The following is a 19330-nucleotide window of genomic DNA, read 5'->3' as shown; positions in this document are numbered from 1 at the left end:
ACTTTCTTCACTACGACGCAGTGACTCAATTGTGGACTAAGAGAAGGCAAATAATTAGGTTCACAGATGGCACTTTGCCAGGCAAGTTTTCATGTTCCCATCGTTCCTTTCCTTCCCCCCAGCAAACATGACAGAGGAAATACAAGGGGCATAAAGGAAACATTCACACAAAGTGGATCCACAGCAAAGGAGGAAGCATACTTTCCATTCCATGTCTATGCAAGGCCATAGAGGCACGCCTTGAAGATACTGCGGGTTTGGTTCCAAGGCACCGCAATAAGGCAAATATCCAATAAGGCAAGTCAGCTGAATTGTTTGGTTTCCTAGTGCATATAAAAGTTACCTTTACGCTATTCTGTAGTCCATTAAGTGCGCAACTGCATGATGTCTAAAAAACAATATACATACCTTAACTAAAAATCACTTTATTGCTCAAGAATAAAAATAAAAAAGTAGCCATCATCTGAACTTGCAGCGAGTCACAATCTTTTCGCCGGTGGAGAGTCTTGCCTGGATGCTGACGGCTGCCGACTGACCAGGCTGTTGAAGGGCGGGATAGCTGTGGCGTCGGCTCTCTTCTTTCACTAATGGTTTCTTCGTAGCAGCTATTTTACAGCATTTTACCCACAGTTGAACTTTGAAACTTCAAGTCTATCCCTCAAACCCTGCCACTGCTTTATCAACTAAGTTTATGTAATATTCTAAGTACTTTGTTGTCATTTCCGCAATCTTCACAGCATCTTCACCAGGAGTAGATTCCACCTCTGGAAACCACTTTCTTTGTTCATCCATGAGAAGCAACTCCTCATCCCGTCAGGTTTGATGCTGAGATCGCAGCAATTCAGTCCCATCCTCGGGCTTCGCTTCTCATTCCAGTTCTCGTACTGTTTCCACCACACCTGCAGTCACTTCCTCCACTGAAGTCTGCAACCCCTCCAAGTCACCCATGAGGGCTGGAATCAACTTCTGCCAAACTCCTATTCATGTTGATATTTTGACCTCTTCCCATGAATAAATATTCTCTTTATTTATTTTTTAATTTTTTTAAACGTTTACTTATTTTTGAGAGAGTGCAAGTGGGGGAGGGGTGCAGAGAGAGGGGGACAGAGGACCTGAAGCAGGCTCTGCACCGACAGCGGTGAGCCCGATATGGGGCTTGAACTCATGAACCTCAAGATCATGACCCGAGAAGAAGTCAGGTGGTTAACAAACTGAGCCACCCAGGTGCCCCATGAATCATGATATTCTTAATGGCATCTTGAATGGGGAATCCTTTCCAGAATGTTTTTGATTTACTTTGCCCAGATCCATCAGAGGAATCACTATCTATGGCAGCTAGCCTTACAAAAGGTGTTTCTTAAATAAGAAGACTTGAAAGTCAAAATGACTCCTTGATCCAAGGGCTGCAGAATGGATGCTGTGTTAGCAGCATAAAAACATAAATCTTGTTGTACATCTCCATCAGAGCTCTAGGGTAACCTGACACATTGTACATGAACAGGAATATTTTGAAAAGAATCTTTTTTTCTGAGCAGCAGGTCTCAACAGTGGGCTTAATATTCAGCAAACCATGCATCCAGGCTTGTTCCATTTCTAGAGCACAGGCAGAGTAGATTTAGAATAAATCTTAAGGGCCCTCGGATTTTCAGAATAGGAAATGCTAGCTTCAAAACTTTTCTCCTCTGCAGCTTCCTCACCTCTCTGGGCCTTCACAGAACTGAAGAGAGTGAGGGCCTTGCCCTGGACTAGGCTTTGGCTTAAGGGAATGTTGTGGCTATGCAGACCACTAAAACTTTCTCCGTATCAGCGATACGCCTGTTATGCTTTCTTTATCATTTGTGTGTTCGCTGGAGTAGCACTGTTAACCTCCTTCAAGAACTTCTGTATATTCGCAACTTGGCTAACCGTTTGGCACAAGAAGCCTAGCTTTCTCCCTGCCTATCTAGGCTTCTGACGTGCCTTCCTCACTGAGCTTAACCATGTCTAGTTTTTTATTTAAAGTGAGAGGTATGCGACTTTTCCTTTCACTTGAACACTTAGAAGCCATTTTAGCGTTATTAACTGGCCTAATCTCAATACTGTTGTGTCTCAGGAAATAGGGAGGCCCAAGAAGAGAGAAAGAGAGAGCGGAACAGTTGTTTGAAAGAGCAGTCAGAACATACGCACATTTACCGAGCAAGCTCCCTGCCGTGTGTGGGTGGCGTCTGTGGTGCCCCAAATCAATGACACTAGTCACATCAAAGATCGCTAATCACAGATCACCATAACAAATATGATAATAGTGACTAGATCTGAAATACTGTGAGAATTACCAAAATGTGACACAGACACGAAGTGAGCAAACACTGTTGGGAAAATAGTGCCAACAGACTAGCTCCACGCAGGGTTGCCACAAACCTTCGATGTGTAAAAAACACAATATACGCAAAGCATAACAAACTAAAGCACAATAAAAGAAAGTATGTTTGTCATAAAAATCATGGCTCTGAGATGACACTCTGCCCTATTCCTAGTATCCATAAACCTATCTGAACCTAGAAGTGCAGAAGAGACGGGGGCGGGGGGGGGGGGGGCCGGGGGGGGGAATGAAGCAAAACAGAAAAACTCATTAAGCCCTTATTGTTAAAGGGATAATCAAAGCTTGCTATCAAAACAATTCCAGGCATAATCTTTAGATGTTACATCTAACATCAAATCATTTTCTTCAACAGCTATACTATCTTCACAACATGGAAATATTCCAATGTTCCATAGTGCAGTCAACCAAAATTCTTTTGAGACTCTACCAGTTAAAACTATTTCCTTACATCTTTAAAAAAAACTACAGGCAAAGGTGCCAATTAGTGATCAAAACAATGATCACATGATCATCACAAATGTTTTTTCTATTTTGATGATTCAAATTGCTACTTAATACTTACATTAGATATTGAAATGGATTTAGCAATCTGAAATGCAATATTAACTGTGTTAAATATCTGTAACAAAAAAAGAAAAATGAAACTCCAAACTAAGTACTTTACTCAGAAGTGTGTTTAAAAACCAGTGGAGTTAGAATTCAGTGGAACATGAATATAAGCCGGGGAATGTTCTTGCTCAGTTTTCCTGATAACTTATAACTGATCAGAATCTTTAAGAATATTTCCAAGAATGCTATTACTTTTTTTTTTTTTTTTTTTTTTTTTTTTTACCAACTTTACCTGCTCTGACAAACAAACTTTGGACTGATTCTGTCCCTACTGCACAAACACTCCAAAATATTTTATTTTCCCATAAGCTGAAATGTTAACTATGTCAATTAGAGAGTAGAAAACCTGATTTTATAGCTCTGCTTTAGCTTATTATTACAAATTGTCCACAAGTGTTAATAGTTACATAACTGACTCTAGCTTCTATTTCCACAGAAACTGGAAATGAATGACCAAAATAAGACATACTGATAAAAAAAAAAATGCCTGCTATAAAACACCCCATATTTGGTGATCTAGTATCAGATTTCAGAGTGGCAAGAATAAAGTGACAGCTTGTGGCAGTTAAGCTGTTAGAAAATTTTTATAGGTTTTAGCTTAGGCCTGCCAGCTGTATCACTAGTTGCTAATTTTTATTATGTGTCAAGTAAAATGCCTCTAGAAGAACCCAAAGAAAAACACAAATAAGATCTTAGTGGTCATTATAATTACATGTACACAGTTAAAATGCCAAGTAAATTATATCTGCTAAAAATTACTGTTATAAACACTAGTACATTCCAGAGTTGGGGGGAAAAAAGTTGAACATGAGGTGTTTTAATACTGAGAGGAAAAAAGTATTTTAGCAGAATTTAGGAATTGACATTTTCCCACTAACATCAAGTACCAAGAAGACAAGGACTTGTCAAAACAATTCTCTTTCATGGAAATATAGGACAAATAATTCTTTTGGTAAGTTGTATATGTTGTTGACAAGAGATGTTACCAAATGCACCACACAGAATGTATTAAAAGTATTTCTGGATTTAAAGAAAAATAATAAGAAATACAAATGCGTTAGAACTAATAATAATTAGGGCTATATTTTCATGATCACTTTAAAACAGACTTATAACCAAGTAAGTCTAGAAATACATTTTGGTCTATAACGGTATATAAAAGTAGTCTTAAAGTCAACTGCATTAAACTATGTCAAAACACTATCTGCCGGTACCCATATTTTTTAAAGAATTGTCTTAGGTAAACTGAAGATTCCTGATAATTGTCAAACTCATTCAAGTTAGGCACACTTGAAGCTTGTGTTTATGTCACATGTTCACGTATTACACGTCATTTTGGTCATTTATTCTGGCAAGAATGAGTTCATGTGATTTAGTATCTTTCACATCAGCCCATAAAGAAGTTTTCATTATCAGAAATCATCAGATGAACCGCAGCCTATTTAATGAGTAGCATCCTCACCAGACTGATGATGTGTATGGCGTCCAGATGCCTCAACAGCCTGCCTTTGTTCGTTGTCTGGAGAAGACAGCAAAGAAGTAGAATGAGGGCTTTCTGTAGAAGATGATGTCGAATGAGCGTGAGCTGACGCTGCAGAGGATGTCGAAGGCCGAAGAAGCTGTTCGGCTGAGGGATCTACTTCCATTGCAGTTTCACCCACTTCCAAATCAGAACTCGATGGGACCGCGGGAAGAGGAGAAACGTCTGACTGGCTCGTTCCACCTTCAAAGAACACATGTGAATGCAAATTCAAATACTAACTGCTTTCCAAAACCAACTACTCTAAAGAGATACGTTAAAGAAATACGTGTGTACTGGGGCGCCTGGGTGGTTCGGTCGGTTGAGCGTCTGACTTCAGCTCAGGTCATGATCTCACAGCTCGTGAGTTTGAGCCCCACGTCGGGCTCTGTGCTGACAGCTCAGAGTCTGCAGCCTGCTTCGGATTCTGTCTCCCTCGCTCTCTGCCCCTCCCCCCACACTCGCTCACTCTCTCTCTCTCAAAAATAAACATTAAAAAAATGAAAAACAAACAAGAAATACATGTGTACTTGCACGTGCATGTACATACACACAGATTTGTATAATTTCAGGATATCAAATGCACCCAGTGGTGGTCTGATCCATTATAACCACATAAGCTGATCAAGAGGGGGGAACATCTATCTACAGAACATTTTTGTTAAAATAATCCACCTTCAAGCTCAATATGGTACCTTCGTTTATACAAAGCTAAATAATAGCTTGTGAAATGCCTATAAATAACATCTAGTCTCTTTAATTTAAAGATGATGATTCTGACTTAAGGACTGGATAACAGGAGAGTGGATTTTATTAATATCTTTCCATTCTACAACATAATGTATTTGAAATATTTAAGAAAAATATCATCGGGAAGAGTAAAGTTACAAATAGGTCAAAATAAGGTTAAGTTTCTGATTCCTACATCATTAGCGATGTTTTAACCATTAAACTAACATGACTCAGTTATGATTTAAAAAGACTTGAGTGTCTACTATGTGCTATGCTAGGCTTTGTGCTATCTGCAAAGGAATAATTAGGAATAATCAATAAACATTAACAATTTTCCCCAAGCCTAGATGTTATTAAAAGATGGAAAGGACTAATCAAGTTCATATCTTGCAAGATGCAACTGCCACAGAATATGGAACTTTTTCTTTTAATGACCATGGTTTAAATAATTCTTATTTTAAATTTAAGCACAAATATAATAACTCTTAAGCAAATCCCCAGCCTAAGGAATTTTTTAAAAAGTTAATTGAGATGCAGGAGTTAACGTGAATCATTTATGGATAAAAATCAATATAACTTTTTATTTTGGTGTTTTAACAGCTTAGGAGTTAACATTCATACTCCTCATTTTTGACAGAGAGAAGTAACTTGCCAAAGACCCCAACGCCAGAAAGTAGTGAACCAAGATATGAAAACGGGTCAGCTAGCACCAGAAACAGCACTTAGAAACCAATGCCTAGGTAACCAAAAGGAGAAACTATTCCATTATATAAAACTTCTTTATCTACAGAGTTTTATATATTTCCATTTTCAGAATGCATACAAAAGGGACTTCAAAGGGGACGATCAGACGTCCTTACCTTTTTTTTTTTTGAGAAAAGCAAAAACAAGGGCTAGGCCTACAACATGAAGGGACAAATTATACTCAGAACCCTTGGTCCTCTACTGCTTCACACAATACAGTTAAGAAATGTGTGATGATTATAGATTATTACATATATTATATATAAAATGGTATAAAATGGATGATATAAATAATACAGACATCAAGGGCACCAAGTCAGTTAACGTCTGGCTCTTGATTTTGATTCAGGTCACGATCTTAAGGTTCATGAGCCCCGCGTCAGTTTCTGCACTGACAGCGTGGAGACTGCTTGGGATTCTCTCTCTCTGCCCCTCCTCCTCTCTCAAAAATAAACAAACTTAAAAAAAAGCAAACAAATATCGGGACACCTGGGTGGCTCAGTCAGTTTAGAGTCCGACTTCAGCTCAGGTCATGATCTCACGGTTCGTAGGTTTGAGCCCCACATCGGGCTCTGTGCTGATAGCTGGGAGCCTGGATCCTGCTTCAGATTCTGTGTCTCCCTCGCTCTCTGCCCCTCCTCCACTCACACCCTGTCTTTCTCTCTCTCAAAAATAAACATTAAAAAAAATATATATATATACACATATGTGTATGTATGTATATATATGTATATATATATCTCAATAAAACAGCTTTTGCCAGCTTTTGGCTGACTTTAATTAACAAGAAAAATTACCTCTGGGTCGAGATCTTCCTCGTCCTCTATTGCTTTGTGCAACTTCACTTGCTTCTTCAAACCACCTTGATAACATGTCAGACATTCTCTGCATCAATGACACATTGGGACTCTGCTCACCTATTACAATACAGGTCTAATCAGTGAATTCAGTAATAAGTCAGGATCTTTCATTAATGCAAAAATCTAGATTTTTAAGGCCTTTAAAATGAAAACAATTAAAAAAAAAAGAATCAAACTGCCTAAATAAATTATATGCATGTATATGAATCTCTTAGAGCTATCATTACATTTCATAGTAAATGTTTATATAAGTCACTGTCTGTATTCTGAGTTCCTCAAGAATAGAATTTATATTTCCTACATCTTTGTCTATTCTTAGGTACCGTCACATCTCCCATCCTGACCTCAACCCACATCTTTAGTTCGAAGAGTGCACAGCCAGGAAGTGCTCATGAATTGTAAACTAACTGATTATAAGAAAGGCTTGTCCTCTCACTTACATTTCCTTAAACTGAATTTATTTTCATCATACTGTAAGCATATTCCATATATTCAAAATTAACAAAAACCAAAAGCTGCTGTATTTGTCTCTTCCCTCTCCCTCTTTCCTCCTTCAAATATATGAGTTTTCTCTTAAGGAAATTACCAAATTAAGTATGACATCAAATTAAAACTGATAATTTTATTCTACAATCATATAATTTAAAATGCGCATCATTTGTCCTTGAATTTTCTGTGAAAACTTTATACTTTATTGCCTTTATGTAATGCGGCTTTATATTTAAGTATATATTATAAGATGGTACCAAGGAAAATATATTGGGGAATAAACATGTTTTTGATCTTAACAGAATTCAGAAGTCATCAGAATAAGATTTTGGCTACAGACCAATCAATAAAATACACACAGATTAATTCTATTTTAAAAGTGTGCCATCTTAAAGCTCCCAAGGTAATTTCTTATGCTTTGTCAAAGGCATTTGACAAAAAGGGAAAAAAAGATTTTATCTGCTATTATAAAACTCTTGGGTTGGAAACTGAGAGTTTTTGTTTCTCTTTACATCTAATAAAAAGGCAAAAATCAAGAAGTTTGATAATACCTAATGTTTTATATGGCAATGAATACTCCTACTTCTAGAAGGAAGGTAAAATAGTGCATTAATTTTGGAGGGTAACTTGATAGCTATCAAAATACAAATGCACTTATCCAGTGACCCAGTTGCTCATTCCACTTTTAGGGATTTATCCTCAGATACACTTGCATGAGTACGTTAAGATATATGTACAAGGACATTCATTGCAGCATCACTTACGCTAGCAAAAAAAAAAAAAAAAAAAAAAAAGAAGTTAAAAGATTATTTTTTCAATACCATATTAGAAAAGCCTAACCAAAGTATAGTTACCATCCCGTTCTCGTTCACTCTCAGGCCTTGCTCGGGGTCCAGTATCTGACCAATCACCACGAAGTCTTAAGCGCTTCACAGGAGGCTGTCGTAACTAAAAGACGAAGACGAAACTCATTTGCTCAACTCTTAAAGCACGCTTTAAGTCTAACGGATTCTTCCCATGTCCTTGCCTTCTTTACTGAGGATGCAAATGAGATGCTACGTCAAAATACGAAAGCTCTTATAAGGACGAGATCTACTGATGGTACAGCTTACACTTAACATCTTCACCCTAAAGAGTCTGAACACAACTTTGAAATCATGTGTAGGTGACTTCTACTCCCACCTGTATCACTTACCAGCTGACCACAGGGAAGTTATCTAATCACACTGAGCCTGAGTTTTCTATTACGATGATACATGTAGTATAGGTCAAGTACCTACATATCTGACAAGAGGAACGATCACTATTTGATTATCATTGACAGTTTAGTCTCCGATTCCCCCCAGCATCTACTGCAACCCTTCATGACTCACCTCAGGGTCTCTACTCTACCTTGTTTCCCTCGTTCTTGGCTAATACCTCTTCCTCCTACTTCAGAGAAAATACAGTCAGTCCTGCAGAAGTGACATCAATTTCCTCAGCTGCATTCTACAAACTTATCTATAATCTGCAACTTCCTAATTTCTTCTAACCTTTCTCCGAAGATGTATCATTTATTTTGTTAAGGCTGAATCTCCCATCTGTGCTTTTACATTTTGTTCCTTCAAACTCCTCAAGCACCTTGCTTCAATAATTACTCCTTCCCACACCTGCATCCATTTCCTCATTTCTTCCTTACGATACGCTAAAGGTTTTTACCATTTTTAATACACAAAACACCTCAATTTTATGTTTTTAGTCAGCTATACTCTTTCCCCATGTTTTCTGAAGCTTTACTGTCAAGCTTCTTGAAAAAGGTCTATATTTATTCCTTTATCTACCACTCCTCCTTCACTTCACCGTTACCTTACGCTCCCATCTTTCCACTGAATTCATTCTCACCAATGTCATCAACGGGTGATTAATTGCTCAGTTCACTGATCAATGACAAAATGATCAACAATCAACTACCAATTCAAATGGCACATTGCCCAACTTATTTTGATGTCTATAGCACTTGACACTGTTGATTATTCTCTGTAACTTTTATATTTTTAACATTTGTGATTGAGATAGAACACATATACCGTAATACCCACCCTTTTAAAGTATGTAAGTCAGTGGTGCATATGCTCAGAGCTGTGTAACCACTTGTATCACCACTAATTCCAGAACATTTTCATCACCTCAAAGAGAAATCCTATAGCTACGAGCAGCTACTCCCAATTTCTCCTTCGACTCAGTTCCTGGAGACCACCAATCTACTTTCTGGCTCTCTAGATATGCCCACTCTGGACATTTCATACAAATAGGAGCAGATGTGGCCCTTTCTGTCTGGCTTCTTTCACTTAGCATAATATTTTCGAAGTTCATCCATGTTGCCCCATGTATCAGTATTTCATTCCTTTTTACAGCTCAGTAATAGTCCATGGTTTGGATATACCATATTTTGTTTATTCATTCATCGGTCGATGCACATTGAGTTGTTTCCACTTTTTTGGCTACCGTGAATAATATTGCTGTGAACATATGTGCAAGTTTTTGTGGGGACATATGTCTTCAATTCTCTTCAGTATATATCTGGAAGTGGAATCGCCGGGTCACATGACAATTCTATGTTTAACTTTTGAGGAACTGCCCAACTGTTTTCCAAAGCAGCTGCACCATTTTACATTCCTATCAGCAATGTGTGAACGCTCCAATTTCTTCCTGTCTTCATCAACACCGTTACTGACTTTTTTATTTTAGCCAAACTGGTGAGTACGAAGTGGTACCTCACTGTGGTTTTGATATATTTTGGATACTAGATTCTAAATCATTAGTAAAATATAGGATATATACAGATTCTAAATCATAAATCAAATATATGTTATACAAACATTTTCTCCCATTTTGTGGGTCATTCCCTTTATTTTTATTTTTTTAACAAAACATTCACTGATATTTTCCCTGACAATTAAGCAGATTTGGATAGAAACTTGGTGACAACTTAGCTGTAAATTTTCTGTTTTCTCCTGGAAACCATTCTGAGCAATAAGGAGGTTGGGGGAAAAAAATATCTCAACACCCTCAGCAAAGAAGACAGAAAAATAAAAACCCTCACAAATTCCATAAGTAGGTAAATATGGCAAAGAGCAACAGAGGATAGAAAATCTACACAGGAAGCCACAAGTACGACACAGAATAACCAGAAGATTAGAGAAAGCCTAGTGTGGTAGCTGTCCAAAATCTTAGACTAAAATCATTTCCAGAAACAGAGGGCCTCACTCTATGTGAACTATATTTAGAATAGGATGGAGCCCTGCTCCATGGTTAGGGGAAGAAACTTTATATTATACAAGCAAAGAACTGGTTGTTATAACCTCAGCAACTATTTCTGGAACAAGACATTCAAGTTAAAAACAGTCCCAAGTTTGACTTTTTGAGATATGCAAAATAATCTAGTCAAGAATACCGAAAATGGTACAAGCATTAATTCAGTTATTCAAAGAAGATTTTCCTGAGCATGTTTTATGTGTCAGGCACTACTCTAGATAGTGGAAAAGGATCAATGGATAAACTATACAAAAATCCCAACGTCACAGAACTTATAGGCTACTGGAGTAGATACACAATACATGATTACAAAAAAAAGAAAGTAAAACATACAAAGAAAGTGCTGAGTGTTATGGGGAAAAAATTAAGTAGACAAAGGAGATAGGCAGTACCAGAAAGTTAAAGTCTGTGATTATCTGGGAAGACCATTTCATGCCTGGCAAACACAAAAGCTGTAAGGTGAAGCACACCTGGGCTGCCTGAGTAAGTAAGTAGACGTGGTCAGAGAAGAGTACAATAGAAGTACTGAGAGAACAACAGCAATAACAAGAACTACATGAGACAAGGTCTTGAAGCCACTGTAGAAACCTTCGTTTTGCTTTAAATGAGATGGGCAGCCACCTGCAGTACTGATCAGAAGAGCAGCATAATTTGACTCAGTTTTAAAGGATCACTTTGGCTGCTACGTAGCTAAAGGACTATGGGGGCAGAGGAGTCAAAGCAGGGAGACTGGTTAAAAGCTACCATAATAGGGGCGCCTGGGTGGCGCAGTCGGTTAAGCGTCCGACTTCAGCCAGGTCACGATCTCGCGGTCCGGGAGTTCGAGCCCCGCATCAGGCTCTGGGCTGATGGCTCGGAGCCTGGAGCCTGTTTCCGATTCTGTGTCTCCCTCTCTCTCTGCCCCTCCCCCGTTCATGCTCTGTCTCTCTCTGTCCCAAAAATAAATAAACGTTGAAAAAAAAAATTAAAAAAAAAAAAAAAAAGCTACCATAATAATCTAGGCGAGATGGTTGATGCCTTGGATCAGGGCAGTAGCGGGAGTCAGAATGGGAAGCTGTACTACAGATCTGGGGTATATATTTTAGGGACAAATCATGGGGACCAGGAGAACATTAGAGACTGGATCCAACAAAGTAGTAGTCCGATAATGGGGTGGGGCAAATAGGAAAATGTCAAAAAGATATTAGAGGAAAAAGAAAAGACAGAAAAGACAATAAAAAGAAAAAGGAACACAAAAAATAAGAAAAATGAGAAGTAAAAAAATTGAACTAGACAATGAAAAAAATAAAAGAGAAATTATTAGAGGATATAAAGAAATAAAAAGAAGCCCCCACAAATTAAGAAAATTTTAAAATACCACTGAAACACAAGAAAAAATCATGTGAAACTTTTATTCATATTTTAAAACCCTACTCAATCATTTCTTACATTTCCAATCAAAATACATTATTCCTTCCTTTGGTCTACTCATATAGAACATAATTTCTTGGTTTTTTTTAAGTTTATTTATTTTGAGAGCAAGAGCACATGCGTACATGGGCAGGGGAGAGGCAGAGAGAGAGAGGAAGAAAGAGAATCCCAAGCAGGCTCTGTGCTGATGTGGGGCTCGATCCCATGACCCTGGATTCATGACCTGAGTGAAAATCAAGAGCCGGACACTTAACTGACTGAGCCACCCAGGCGCCCCATAACATAACTCTTATTTAGAATTCTATTAAGTTTTATATATTCATTTATTTATATCTCTATTCCCACTAAACTGTAAATTCCTGAGGGAGAGGCTATGTCTTTGTCACAGTCATCCCAGATTTTCTAAAGTTTAGTACAGGACCTAGTGCACAGTAGGCACGTGTCAAGGATTTAGGATAAAACACTGAAGAACAGATGTTGAGCTTAAGAAGGAGACAGACTACCAACTTCTATATACACCTGTCAATTATTTGGTTTATTATAGAAGCATGATTTAGTTTTGTAATTTTAATCCATTTTCAGAATTATTTTTCTTAATTCAACAAAGAACACTGAGAAAACCACATTCACTGTTCACAACTCAGCCTCATTCACCCTGATTATGTAAACATACTGTGTTTACATATGTAAACACATAAGTATTCTATGGTACAAAAGCTGGCTGGCCCACTTCAAATGTTTCTGCATTCCAACTTTCATTACGTAACAGTCAGGAAGTTGGAATGTAACTTCATTCACTAAAACACGCATCTCAAGAGAAAATTACCCAGCAGCAACAAAATAACAGAGCAGATCTCATGTTTTCAATCAGGCCAATAAAGTCAAAAACAGCCTTCATTAGCCATCATACCCCTTTCTTTGTCAATTTCCTAATTCATTTAAATACACCGACACTTTCAAAAGCCCAAAATAGATTTATAAAGTTATCCCGATTTTTTCCTAATTTTATAGCCCTCTAAACCCGCAACCATAAGTACAGGAATTACAAAATTGTTGTTCCTTAATACCTTCAAAATACGTTCACTGATAGGAGTTGGTCCAATACCAAAGAGTCACTGATAATTAATAAAGCAACAGTTAATTTCAAAAACATTTACAAGCCAAGTGATTAAACATAGGACATTAAAAAAAAAAAAAGGCAAAATGAAAAATATGTTGGGGAAAGAAGTTTAATAGGTTAAAACAAACATTTTTCTATTGCTGTATATTGCCAAAAATACATTTTTTCTGGTTTTTGCCTTTTATAAATAAGATGGTTTGCTATTTTATTTTTTTAAAGATTTTATTTTTAAAAATTCTCTACATCCAATGTGGAACTTGAACCCACAACCCTAAGATCAAGAGTCACATGCTCTAAATGACTGAGCCAGCCAGGCACCCTAATGGTTCACTATTGTAGAGTCATTTTAGTGGCAGCAATTCTGTCACTTAGTTTTCAATATAGAATATTGTATGTGTATAGATATATATGTAACAGATATAAAATGTGATATATAAACTCCAATAAGACTAAATGTTTTCGTTCACCAATAGGAGTTAACCAAATACCATTTTCCATTCATATGTGGTCAGCAATCCCCTCCTCCCCCGATTGTGTGTGTGCATGTATTTTAGCTTGCCTTTTTCTCATTCGCTCAGATGTGTTCTGTAAAATAAACCCACGGATGTATGCCACTCGTTCATAATTGTGAAAGAGAGGCACCATCAGGAGAGAAGGGGATTGCTGTCCACATGTGAATAGAAAATGGTAACAGATACAACTCCTATTGGTGTATGAACAGAAACATTTAGTCTCTTGGGAATTTACACCTCCCATTTTTTATTATTTTAATTGCTTTTCCCACAACTGTTAGAACTGTTGATGTTTCTTGCTTCCTCCTGTGCCTCTACAAAGTTAAAGAAACATTTTGCTATTAAAAATTTGCTCTTTAAAAATGTTTCACGATACTTTTTTCTAGTCAGCCCCTGTTCTTCCAGGTATATTCCAAGTCCTCTTTCAAAACTTCGACTATAAATGTCTTGCGAATCAATTCTATTTTTTGAAGGCCTACAGGCCCCAGGAGTCACTGAGTCAGTGTCTTCTGAACTGAATGAAGAACATGGTTTTGAGTAAGCTTACCTCTTCTCTTCTTTCTTCTGCAGAAGGAGTTTTAAGTTCTCGTGCTGTATCATCTTTCGGGTCAAAAAGATATATATAATCTGAAGAGTAACTAACGAGAATCTCTTGGCCATCTTCGCTGTAACACAGAGATGTCACCCTGCAGGACTTATTATTAAGATGGGAAGGGATAAAACGGGCAACCATTCCAGTAGTTCCTCGACCTGCATAATTCCCTAAATAAGAAAATAGGAAGTTGTATAATTTTTTTAAGAAAAACATTTTAAAAACTCTTAATCTGAATTACGAGATATGTGATTTAATGTAGCAATATAAAATCCAAACTATCCTGTTCTATTTCTAGAAGAGGCTCTTTTCTCAATAGTCTGATTTTATAACAAAATAATAAAGAATACAGCATAAAGTCTACGTATCTTTTAAAAAATTTCCTGAGTTGCTGGAATTCCAGATTACATAAAGCATTTAATTAGAAATATGAGTTATTTAATCAGTGAAAATGATTTATGATTTAGGGGCACCTGGGTATCTCAGTCAGTTAAGAGTCCGACTTGATTTCAGCTCAGGTAACGATCTCACGGTTCTGGAGTCTGAGCCCTGAGTTGGTCTCTGTGCTGACTGACGGCATAGAGCCTGCCTGGGATTCTCTCTCTCCCCCTCCTCCACTCGCACTTTCATTCTTTCTCAAAAGTAAACATTTAAAAAGATAGCAAATAAAAATTTTTTTTAATTTACATTCACTTTTCCTCTTTTCCTTTCCTTCCCTCCTTCCCCTTCCTTTCCTCTCTTCCCTCCCTTTTCTTCCTTCCCTCGCTTCTCTTCCCTTCCCTCCCTTTGCTTCCCCTTCCTGTCCCTCCCTCTCCTTCCTTCCCTCTCTTTTCTTCCTTCCTTCCTTTCTCCTCTCTTTCCCATCCCTTCCCTCTGCTTCGCTTCACTTCCCTTCCGTCCCTTCCTTCCCTCTTTCTTTCCCTTCCCTTCCTCCTCCCCTCTCTTCTCCTCTCCCCTCCCCTCTCCTTTTTTCTTTTCTTCTCTTTCTTTTCTTTCTTTCGGTAATCTCTACATCCAACATGGGGCTCAAACTCATGGTCCTGAGATCTCTTCCAACTGAGCCAGCCAGGCTCCCCTATGTTTTTAAAAGATTTTTGATTGTCCTGAAATTTTCCTCTTATAACATAACGAAGGGGGGTAGTATGCCAACTTTAATTAATTTTGGTAGTCATCAACATAATACAGTATAATAGAGAAAGGGTCAACTGGCATTTTATGCACTGGAGGTCTGGGAATGCTAAATTCTGAGAGTCCCATAAAACTGTACGAACACTGCACAAGGAGGCCTTGTTCTGCCGAAAATGTCAACCGTGTCCCATCTGTTGAGAAATAGTAAGTTAGCCTACAATTTCATATTATATTACTACTGTTCCCCCTAAAAGTGCATATCCAGATACATAAGACACCTCAATCACGGCTCCAAAACCAAACCAAACCCCACCTCGTCCTCCCATTTCCATAATCTATGTTCATTTTTACTGGACATAAATTGACCCTGAGCTTGACATTGTTAGTTTCTGGCCAAGTCCATTTTTATTTTGGGCAATACAAAATACGCGAATATATGTAAGTGTGTATATATGTTTGTATATTTGGTGGGTATGTGGGTATAAAATCCTGGCCTTCCCTTACTGAAAAATGCTGAAGAACGATGGCTTTCAGTTGGGTATTTCAGAAGTGGTTTGATCCCACAGTGGATGAGGAGCGAATGAGGAGTTTCAGATGGATTCAACAGCATCGCTAACAGTACTTTAGGCATAAACATATGCTATACAGTAACACAAAGCCAAATCACTGTTCTTTCTAACTCTTCTGTCTCCTGCAAAGAGAAATTAGGAAAGCCAAGTGCCGGGGCACCTGGGTGGTTCAGTCAGTTGAGCGTCCAACTCTATTTTGGCTCAGGTCATGATATCGGGGTCGTGGGATTGAGCCCTGCGTTGGGCTCCATGCTGAGCATGGAGCCTGCTTGGGATTCTCTCTCTCTCTCTCTCTCTCTCTCTCTTCTCTCTCTATCCCTCTGCCTCTCTCCCCTGTTCGCTCTTTCTCACTCTCTCTAAATTGAAATTAAAAAAAATTTTTTTAAAGCAAGGAAGGCGAAGTGTTGTGGGCTGATAGTGTCCCCCACAAAATTTACGTCCACCCAGAACCTCAGAATGGTTCTGGAATATTTGGGATATTTGGAAATAGGGTCTTTGTAGATATAATTAGTAAGATGAGGTCATAACTAGATTAGAGTGGACCCTAGATCCAATATGTCCTCATACAAGGAGGAAAATGTGGATTCAGACACACACACGGGAGAATGGCATGTCAACACAGAAGCAGAGATTGAAATGAAACATTTAAAAGCCAAGATTAGGGGCACCTGGGTGGCTCAGTCGGTTAAGCATCTGACTTCGGCTCAGGTCATGATCTCATGGTCCGTGAGTTCGAGCCCCGCGTCAGGCTCTGTGCTGACAGCTCAGAGCCTGGAGCCCGTTTCAGATTCTGTGTCTCCCTCTCTCTGACCCTCCCCCGTTCATGCTCTGTCTCTCTCTGTCTCAAAAATAAATAAACATTAAAAAAAAATTTTTTTTAATAAAAAAAAAATAAAAGCCAAGATGAATAGCAATCACCAGAAGCCAGAAGTATGCAATAGATCCTCCCTGAGAGCCACCAGCAGAAAACCCTGTGAAACCTTGATTTTAGACATGTAGCCTCCAGAAATGTGAGAATCAATTTCTGTTATCTTAAGCCACCCAACATGTGGCAATTCATTATGACAGTCATAGAAAACTAACATGTCAACTGTTACAACTTTTTAAGGTGACAAACTACAAAAGCATCACACTGATAGGGTCATAAAACCTTGGTAAAATGCTGTTTTTCTACAAATCCGTATTATTTAATTACATTGTGTTTACTGAATTTTATGACAAACTAACGACATTTTAAAACTGCAAATACGTCCTACAGATTTATTCTTTGAACTGACAGAATCTTATATTTTCTCTAACATACAGCTGTTTACCTGTGGCTCTTGTGCCCAGCATTCGCCGATCATATATTCGTACTGAGCTATCTGAACAGCCAACAGCCAGATAATAAGGTATCGGTGGACAAATAGCTACCGAGGTGGCGGCACGTCGGCAGTTAATTAAAATATCCTATGAAAGAGAAAACACCAGCGTCACAGAGCTATACGTGGTCAATATTCCTCCTCAGCAGTTTATCACTATAAGGAAAATTCCTCTTTTTTCTTTTTTTACAGCTTGCTACACAATTCCAAAATTGACTTCTAACACAACATTGTAAATTTTCCTTATAAACCAATCAAAATAAAAATCATATGGAAAGATAAATTGGAGGTTAAAAAAGCAAATAATATTTGAGTAATGAAAATTACATTCTGAAAAGGAAAAAACAAAAATTACTCCGAAATACAAGACTAAAACTGAGTAATTATGTTAGGTCAGCAAGATTTAATGAAATTAAATCCATCCACAATCTTAGAACCTAGAGATAACTTATTGTCCAATTTTAATTATAATGTTAATTTTTTTGTCACTTGTACAAAAATTTGATTCTTACATCTTTGCAATCTTCTTTCGTGCAGCTAGTTTTGATGCGTGTGTCAAACCACCTAACAGTTCCGTCTTCACCACAAGAGAGAAAAGTATATGGGTCATTGGGTACAGTCATAATCTGAAGGTGAAAACAAAAGTACAGGTAATGTTATTGAGCACTTGGATGGTTCTGAAAGACATCGCTACCGTTCCATAAAATAAAATGAAGAATAAATAATAAAGTAAAACTGTCTTCTTATTCACAGACGATTTGATCATGTAAGCAGAAAATCCTATGTAATCAATTTTTAAAAAATTTATTAGAATAAGCGAATGTAGCAAAGTTGTAGGATACAAGATCAATATATAAAAATCAATGTCACGTCTCTATACCAGCAACAAAATCATCAGATACTGAAATTTTAAAAATAATATCATTTACAATAACATGAAAAATATGAACTACTTAAACATATGTAAGACACATGATACTGAAAATTATAAAACATTGCTGAGTAAAATTAAAGTCCTAAGTAAAGTAAGGGAGATGTATTGTGTTCATGGATTGGAAGATTTTTTTTTTTATTTTAGAGAGAGAGAGAGAGCACATGAGGTGGAGGAGAGGGGCAGAAGAAAAAACAGAGCGAATCTCAGGCTCCACACTCAGCACAGGGCCCAGGGCTCGATCGCACAACCCTGAGATCATGACCTGAGCTGAAATCAGGAGCCAGACGTTCCACTAACTGAATCACCCAGGAGCCCCTCAATTGTATTTTTTTTTAGTTTATTTATTTATTTTGGGAGTGTGCATGCGCACGAACGGGGGAGGGGCAGAGAGAGAGAGAGAGAGAGAGAGAGAGAGAGAGAGAGAGAGAATCCCAAGCAGGCTCCACACTATCAGCACAGAGCCCAATGCAGGGCTCCATCTCAGATCATGACCTGAGCCAAAAGCAAGAGTTGGATGCTTACCGACTAAGCCAACCAGGTGCCCCTCAACTGCATTTTTTATACAGCTACATTTAAAAATTAAAATCCTTAAAAAGATAACATTTATGACTATACCAAAATACCAAATACTTAAAAAATTTAAGGAAATCTAGAGTAACACCACATAAAAATTGTAAAATATTGAGAGAAATTAGAAACCTTAATAAATGCAAAACCATATCATCTTCATTGATTAGAATATGTAATAATTGTTAAGGTATTAGTTTACCCTGTATTTATTTTTAAATTCAGTATAATAACAATCCAACTTTCAGCAAATTGTTTTTTAGCTTTTTGTTTTTTTAGTTTATTTATTTTGAGACAGACAGACAAAGAGAGCAAGCAGAGGAAGGGCAGAGAGCGAGCGGAACAGAGGATCTGAGGCCGGCTCTGCGCAGACAGCAGAGAGCCCATGCAGGGCTCAAACTCACGAACCATGAGATCAAGACCTGAGCCAAAGTCACACTTAACTGACTGAGGCACCCAGGTGCTCCAGCAAATTGTTTTTGTTGGAAACCAATATGCTGGTTTGAAAAGTTATACTGAAACACAAAGAAT

The 19330-nt window shown here is 37.8% G+C and overlaps 1 protein-coding gene across 5 annotated transcripts in view; it reads right to left on the bottom strand.

The window, feature by feature from the left end:
- DCAF6 (DDB1 and CUL4 associated factor 6) overlaps positions 1-19330 on the bottom strand; it is a 136273-nt gene that overhangs the window by 72163 nt on the left and 44780 nt on the right. For all 5 annotated transcript variants that reach the window (XM_047840857.1, XM_047840858.1, XM_047840859.1 and 2 more), the window contains exons 5-10: positions 17811-17924; positions 17251-17386; positions 14196-14410; positions 8167-8260; positions 6761-6880; positions 4431-4691 (exon numbers count right to left, since the gene is read on the bottom strand). In XM_047840857.1, the coding sequence (XP_047696813.1) occupies positions 4431-4691; positions 6761-6880; positions 8167-8260; positions 14196-14410; positions 17251-17386; positions 17811-17924 (940 nt within the window). The remainder of the gene's footprint in view (positions 1-4430; positions 4692-6760; positions 6881-8166; positions 8261-14195; positions 14411-17250; positions 17387-17810; positions 17925-19330) is intronic.

Source organism: Prionailurus viverrinus, chromosome F1 (genome assembly GCF_022837055.1).
Source record: "Prionailurus viverrinus isolate Anna chromosome F1, UM_Priviv_1.0, whole genome shotgun sequence".
Classification (NCBI taxonomy): Eukaryota; Metazoa; Chordata; class Mammalia; order Carnivora; family Felidae; genus Prionailurus; species Prionailurus viverrinus.
The sequence above is the reverse complement of the archived record's forward strand: the minus strand, read 5'-3'. Positions and strand labels throughout refer to the sequence as shown.